The 7872-nt window shown below is 36.0% G+C and overlaps 1 protein-coding gene across 1 annotated transcript; it reads left to right on the top strand.

Moving 5' to 3' along the window:
- Positions 1-3388: 3388 nt before the first annotated feature.
- On the top strand, positions 3389-6046 carry LOC133803815 (DNA-directed RNA polymerase II subunit 4). Its single transcript, XM_062241949.1, has 7 exons — positions 3389-3546; positions 3696-3805; positions 4496-4604; positions 4888-4965; positions 5287-5320; positions 5415-5483; positions 5687-6046. The coding sequence occupies exons 2-7, from the start codon at positions 3757-3759 to the stop codon at positions 5762-5764; spliced, it is 417 nt and encodes a 138-aa protein (XP_062097933.1). The 5' UTR covers positions 3389-3546; positions 3696-3756; the 3' UTR covers positions 5765-6046.
- Positions 6047-7872: the final 1826 nt, after the last annotated feature.

The following is a 7872-nucleotide window of genomic DNA, read 5'->3' as shown; positions in this document are numbered from 1 at the left end:
CATCATTGAGCCACGACTAGGGTGTCTTCCACATTAGAAACCACGCTGGACTGTGATTCCCAGTCTTTACATCCCTCGGGGTCTTGTTGGGCATGTCTCCAAGCAGCCACTTGCACATTGTCCTATACTGTTTGGGATCTGGCTTCTTGAGAGGGTCCAGCACCTGTGTAGCCTCCTCTGCTGCTGCAGCTGCATCAGTGCGAGGTCTTTTCCTCGTGGGATCGGTGTAGTCCTCAAACCAATCTGGCTTGCATCTTTGGCGTCTAGTCCTCTGAAACTGAACCCCAGCAACACCCTAAGGGTTGACAATAACGACTCCCGGAGTCCCAGCATCAGGTGTCACAATGATGGTAGGAGGCGTGGTTGGATCATCAACATAGTCTAGAGGAATATCCAATGACTCTGAGTCTGAATCTTCATTGGAGCCCCTCGGTTTCTCCTTAATAAATGTCAGGATCTGACTGACTACGTCCAAGATCACTGACTGGTTCTTCAGGAGGGTCTCCTGTCAACCCTCGACTCTGTCAAACTGCTTAATCAAGTCGGCGAGCTCAGGGGCTGAGGCTGGTGTTGGGGCTGAGGCTGAGGCTGGGGCTAATGTTGGGGTGAAGGCTAAGGCTGGCGCAACAGGAGGGGTGGGACCTGTAACCTCCTCCCCCAGGGCAGCATCGACAAATATCTTGGCTGCCTCGGCTGCCTGAGAAACTATCTCCGCGATTTTCTCAAAAGTCGCATCCTCCTCTTCATCAGCCTCCAAGGGATCCTGGCCAAGCCCAGGATAAAAGGGAAGATCTCCCTCTGTCAAAGACAAATAATATTATTTTTCTGCTGGTTGAGGCTTCAACATCGGAAGGACAATCAACTGCAAACAACATAAAACATTTGGTTAACTCAAATAATGATAAAAGATAAGCATATAGATAAAAAAAATTATAACTTACATTCTTCTTCAATAACATCGGTGCGATGATGGACTTGGTGAAATCCTTGTTCCTCCGATGCAACCAACTAAGCATCCTCGGGACCATGTTTCCCGAGCTCACAACAAGCTCCGTCGCAAGCTGCTGGATAGCCTCATATGCCCAGTACTGTAAGGCCGGGGCATAACCATACATACTGTACTTGGACTCTTGCTGCACCTTGGCATCCTTCTTGGCATCATAGTTGGCCTTTTGCTTCACCATGTCCTTCTTACAAGACTGCAATAGCCTCCTATAAGAGTACTTCCCCCATGGATAGCTGAAGAAGTACTCTACGTCCTTAACAATTTTCAGAATATCTCGCCAAATGTGCAACTTGCCCTCAATGGCATTCAGAATCCTCTCAACAAACAAACATAGACCAAGCTTGTACACATCTTCCACAACCGTACAAGTCTTGAAAGCATGGTCCACCTGCGAGAGCTTTACTTTCTCAGCATCGTTGAAATACTCCTTTATCAACCGGTCACTGAGATTACGCCCTTCCAACTCTTCTGGTGACGGGAAGATACTGAAATTCAACCCCGTCACCAGGGAAAACTCTCCCATGCCGAATCTACAAGACTTCGACCCCAAGAAAAAATGCACCTCATCTTCGTTGTTGCTGGTGATTTTCTTCAACAACAGTTGATGCATCAAGACTCCGAAGAAATTAAACTCCGAAGCCAAAAAGAACTGCTTGAAAGGGGATTCCTTAGCCCTTTCAAGCAGCCCGAGCTCCACAAACCTAGTCTTAATGTGATTTAAAGTACTACTACCCCGATATGTCACTCGACCAGGAAAGTGATCACTGAACGGAACAAGCAACTTAGGCATCTGCAACAACACATGAAAAAAATTTGGTAAGAAAACAGAATGTTAAACATAATCAGGAAAAAATTCAAAAAAAATTCATCAAAAAACTGAAATAAGTTGTCATCGAGCTCTATCGAGCTATAATCGAGCTGAAACATACACTATCGAGCCAGTGTCGAGCTTATCAAGCTAAGCAAAATCTATCTACATAAATAACCATCGAGCCTATTATCGAACCATTATCGAACCTATCGAGCCCTGTTTATTAATCCCACAGATCCATCGAGCCTACTGTCGAACCCTTATCGAACCTATCGAGCCCTTTTAACCTAATACCACAGATCCATCGAGCTCTTATCGATCCACCATTGAACCATTCACACTACCCTATGGAGCCTACTATTGAACCATAATCGAGCCTATCGAGCTAGTTTCATATATTACCCATGGATAACATCGAGCTTCTATCGAACCTATCGAGCCCTTTTAACCTAATACCACAGATCCATCGAGCTCTTATTGATCCACCATCGAACCATTCAAACTACCCTATCGAGCCTACTATCGAACCATAATCGAGCCTATCGAGCTATTTTCATATATTACCTTGGATAACATCGAGCTTCTATCGAACCTTCATCGAACCTATCGAACTACTGGTTCAAACCCAGAAAAAACCACAGAAAAACCTAGACCAAAGAACTACCATACCCATTCCACACCACCAGATTCAAAGGGATCAAAACAACAAAAATAATCACGAGGGTTCAAGAATATACCTTAATGAGAAATGGATTCGATTGATGGGTTCGACGACGTGGGTTTCGAGCTTTGTTGTCGCTGTTGGCTCGACAGGCCGACTTCGGAGAAGAGAAAGAGAGAGCCTGAGATCGACGGTGATGGTTATCGCAGAGGGTTTCCTTCGGTTTTTGGGGTTTTTGGGTTTCCTTCGGATTGGGTTTGGGTTTCGGGGATTGAGAGAATGAGAGAGTGAGAGAGTTTGTGTGGAAAAAAATTTGAGTGGAAAAAAATGAGAGGGGTATTTTTGCTACTTGGTGAAAATTTAGCACCAATTTGAAAAATTTATTAGTGCTGGTATTATTTAGTAATTATACATACTATTATGCATTAACAGTGAAATTTCCCAAAGTTATTCAATTTATCGATGATTTTTAATAAATAAATTGTTGGAATTATATTTTGGTTGTTAAATTTTAATTTTGACTTTTGATCTAATAAAAATGTCCTTTTATTTTGTAAATTACTTAAAAGAATATATAGGATTTTCTCCCTCCAAACGAATATCACTACCAAATTGTCTTCTTGAATTTTTGTTGTTGTTGATTTTATTTTACTTTTTATTTTAAAATCAAGTAATTTTTTTCTCTAAATGGTAGATGATTGGATTATAAAATTATTTTGATTTTATTTAAAATTATTTTCACAAAATTAAAATTTAGAGGATTATTTTAAGTAGAAAACCTAGGATTTTTGCCTTCATAATTATTACCATTTTATTTGGATGCTATAGTATGACATAAATTAAACTTAAAAATAAAACAAAATAAAATACTAATTAAAATGGAATTTAACTTGAGCAAATATAATCCTAATATTTTTTTTGAGCCAAAATATAATCCTAAAATTAGTTTCTCATATTTGACAATAGTCTATAAATAAGGTCACAGCCTCGTCTCTTTTTCTGCCCCTCCCTCTCTGTTCACCATTCATCACCACCTTACCGTCGGATTCTCAGCTCTTCTCGGCGAAGGTAAGAGCTTATAATAAGAATACTCTGGCTACGATACCATAATCTATTACCACTTTTATTTCTTTCGATGATTTTAAGTTTTTCTAAAATGTTTAATCGAATTATATGAAGTTGATTAATTGTATTTGATTTTGATTTTATGTGGCCAGATTGTCTCACTTTGCAATCAATACAAATAGAAGTTTTTATTATCAATATTCAGTTTTAAATATGTCTGGAGAAGAGGAAGAGAATGCTGCTGAGCTCAAAATTGGAGACGGTACTCCTCCAAACCCTCTCTATCATTCTCTCTTGACCTGGAAATTTTAAGTTCAGAGGGTATTAATCACAAAAAAGAATACTTGAATTATATACAGGGTTCCTTTTCTTTCTTTTTGAGGTTAGGAAATTATTAAATTTATTGGTTTACTTATTTTACGTTCTGGGTTTTGTAATTTGATTCGTAATCGGGTACTTTTAGCTATTTAATGCTAAAAATCTTATTTTATAGATTATGGACCGCCAGAATTGTTTGTTTCATTCTGTATTTTCTCTTATCCATAGTAGTTGTTGGTATTTATCATCATTTTTTTCTTTCATTGTTCAAATATTCAAATGGATGACCTAAATCAGATAGTTATGTGAGTGATAGTGGAAAGAACATAAACAGAAGAAAGCACTTACTTTTAGTTCGTCTTTTCGAAAAGATTGTTGATTTTCTTGTTATTAGCTTATCAAGCAATTTTACTTGAAGTGAATGCTGGTAAAAAGAAAAAATCAGTGATGGAAAGTTAAATGATAATAGTAATAATAACAATGAAAGAAATCAATAACAATGTAGCTAGATGAAATTTGAATTATTTGATATAACTTATAAGACAATTAGCCGTGTTCTTTAATTTCTATGTGCAACTTAATCTCATTGAGATGCCTCTTAACTTATTTTTTTTTCCGTTGTTTTTTCTTTTAGAGTTTTTGAAGGCCAAATGTCTAATGAACTGTGAAGTTGCGCTCATTCTTGAACGTAAATATGATCAACTTCAACAGATGTCTGATGATCCACTAAATCAAGTTTCTCAGTAAGTACCAGGCCTTTTCTTCCATCAACCCAAATGTTAGGTTAAATTATCTCTAAACCTGCAGTTTTAGATTGCATTTTTAACCAAAGTACTTCTCTGTAAGACCCAAGTTTCTAAAATGATATTATCTCCTGTTCTGTAATTTTAATGGCTTCGGACAACATATAATTTGTTGATTAGGATTTGTGTTCCCACTTCCAATAAATGTATTATTTTATATTATATAATCTGTTACCATATAAACTAAATTCCTAAGCCCTATTGGTTTTGATCTCTTTTTCAGGGTGTTTGAGAAGTCACTGCAGTATGTAAAGCGGTTTAGCCGCTACAAAAATCCTGATGCCGTTAGACAAGTGCGAGAGTATCCTTAAATTTGTGATAAGTATTCATGATTATTACATTTTGCCTCGACTTTTGTTCAAATTCTTTTCTTTGGATATGATTATATTGATATCACTATTTTCACTAAGCTTATGAACAAGTTGAGGATAGATTTTGTGTTATGCTTCTCTTTCAGTTTATCTTCATTGTTACCTTTTATCATTCTGGGAAGAATGAAATCCAAATCACACATGTTTTCTCGGCAAAAAGGTTGCTTTAGTTGTTAAATTTTCTGATGCACATGCTCTTGATCTTCTCATCCAAACTTTTATCCATCTTGTTGATCTTAACTGCTCTTCAGAATTCTAAGCAGATATCAATTGGCTGAATTCGAGGTAATATGCTTAATGAGATAGTAATTTCCAGTTTAAGATTTATCATTCTGTGAATTTTTTTACAAACAGTTGCATTCTTTCCTTGGTTATGCAGCTTTGTGTGCTTGGCAATCTCTGTCCTGAAACTGTGGAAGAAGCTATTGCTATGGTACCATCTATAAAGGTATAATTTTATTTCACAGATACTAATTTCTCAATTATTTTCTGAAAAAAGAGGGTACTATTATGCTTTTTTGTCAATTGCTATAAGCAAATGTTGTATAATCTAAACAAACTTCTTAATATAAACTCCCCCTTCTTTATTTTTTTTTTCTTTTTATGCAAACTAGGGCAAGAGTTTTTATTTTTCATTTTTGAATGTTGCAGACCAAAGGAAGGGCACACGATGATGAAGCTATTGAGAAAATGTTGAATGATTTATCATTAATCAAGAAATTTGAGTAGCGGTTTGATCTGCCCCAGGTTATTTGTCTTTCAAAGTAGAAGTTTTCTATGCTTGTATTACTAATATCATTTAAGAAATTTAGAATTGGAAGAGCTTTGCATGAGCGGACTGGATGCTTTGTTAATGAGACCATCCTCTCTTTGTTTGAATGTATATTGGTTCTCATCTTATTCATTCGAGGGCAATTTAGAAACAGGGACAAAGAACAAAGGCTCTTCTATTCTAAACTTGGCAAAATGCTTAAGAAAATTTGTTACTATAAATTGAGATTCGAGGTCAAATGTTAGTATCGCATATAATGAGCTTCTGGGATGCTTCTATTTTATTCCCCCCCTTCTTTCTAATAAAGAAAACGTAAGATACTAAGATATTGCTCGAGACAATTGATGTACAATGGTACATAGAAAAATAAATTGCATTGTTGAAGACAATATATGATCCTAGAATTATAGTTGGTTTTTGATGCGAAGTTCAACTTCTTTTTATGTTCTCAATTTATTTCGGAGAAGATTTGAGGTTAAACTAAAGTTTCACCCCTATGCCGTCCCTAGAATTCTTTTTAACAAAAAGAAACTTTCAAAGGATGTGATGCATTTGAAAATTATTTCCTGAAAACTGTTTTATTTATATTTTAAAACCTTAACATTCAATTTCATACAACTTTTAAAATTAACGTTTCATAAAAACATGAATATTCTAAATCTTAGTGAGCTTTTTGAAACCACAAATACAAATTCGTTCTTTCCTACGATCATGCCATATACATACCACGATGGATTTTCATGCACCCACTAGTCTGCCTTGTTTTTTCCCCTTATTTATAAAATACCTAGTGTTAGTGCAAGATTTTATTCTTAGTGTTCTGGCAGAGTCTAAATCTCAAGTTTCAATTTGGAGTAAATGTGGTACTTGAATCCCTTTCTATAGGCAAGGGCTATTCCTTTCAGTTGTTGGGATCACTCGGAGCAACTCTAGCGCAGGTGGCTTAACCATTGTTTGACTGACACTGTCAGTCCCCTAGCCCCATTATTCGGTTGCCTTTGCATTGGACCTATTGATGTTGCCCAGCTTTGTTGTTGCCTGACAGTGGCAACAATATTTTGTTTTTTGGTCGCAATGAAAATATATATTCAATGAAAAAAAAAATTATAATTCCATACAGTCTAAAAAACTAAATAACTTGAAGAAAAGAAGGGAAATCTTTTAGCCATACAAATTCGCCGTCTACTATAAGAATATGCACTACCAATCCATGCTCAACTTTATTGGTTGTATCACGTACATGGATCACAGATACTCCTGGAAAATTGAACAAAAAACTTGCATTATCCTCTATCAAAGAACCTAAGTCATTACAATAAAAAGATCGTTTGGAAAAGATAGTTACAGCTGCTACACAATCTGATTCAACAAAACTCAAAGGAAGACCTAGCATTAGGCTTCAATTCGGTGCTACCATTAAAACTACACATTCTTCCTGAGTCATTGTAAAGCAACCTACAAAACAAATAAATACAAAACACAACATTAGTAAAATAGAAGAAAATAAAATAAAGCCTAACCATTACTTAATAATAACAAAAAAAAAAAATGGTTGAAGATGAATATATTAACAAAAACAATACTACCTAAGAGTGATTTTGAAAGACAATCCAAGACATCTCCATATGAATTTTGAATAACCGCTCCAATACCTATAGTATTAGAACAAACATCGACAGACGCATCAACGATTAGCTTATTGTGACCTACTAAAGGAGAAAGCCAATAATCAGTAGATAGACAAGCTATTGGTGCTCTATGAATCCTTGAATGCCAAACCTGATTATACTCATCAAATAATGATCTAATACTTGAAACCACAATCATTGGAGATCGGGTGGCTCGACCATGAGTAATATTATTCCTCTCTCCCCAAACATACCAAGCAGAAAGAAGAAATAATTCAAACTCTTGTTGAAACACCTCAGAGACATTTAAAATAACTTGCTAAAAAGAGATATTGGCACGAGTTGTATGGAGAAGATCAAATTCTAGTAATTTCCATAATTTCTTAAACGCAAAACATCAAAAAATTGCATGGATATTAACATCTTGAGAATAACCA

Source organism: Humulus lupulus, chromosome 1, assembly GCF_963169125.1.
Source record: "Humulus lupulus chromosome 1, drHumLupu1.1, whole genome shotgun sequence".
Classification (NCBI taxonomy): Eukaryota; Viridiplantae; Streptophyta; class Magnoliopsida; order Rosales; family Cannabaceae; genus Humulus; species Humulus lupulus.
The sequence above is the reverse complement of the archived record's forward strand: the minus strand, read 5'-3'. Positions and strand labels throughout refer to the sequence as shown.

What these genes read in the sequence shown, in the direction of transcription:
- LOC133803815 (XM_062241949.1), top strand. Translation starts at nt 3,757, where the DNA reads ATGTCTGGAGAAGAGGAAGAGAATGCTGCTGAGCTCAAAATTGGAGAC. An exon ending in CCACTAAATCAAGTTTCTCA is followed by an intron (nt 4,605 to 4,887) that starts GTAAGTACCAGG and finishes TCTCTTTTTCAG; the next exon opens with GGTGTTTGAGAAGTCACTGC. An exon ending in CTATGGTACCATCTATAAAG is followed by an intron (nt 5,484 to 5,686) that starts GTATAATTTTAT and finishes TGAATGTTGCAG; the next exon opens with ACCAAAGGAAGGGCACACGA.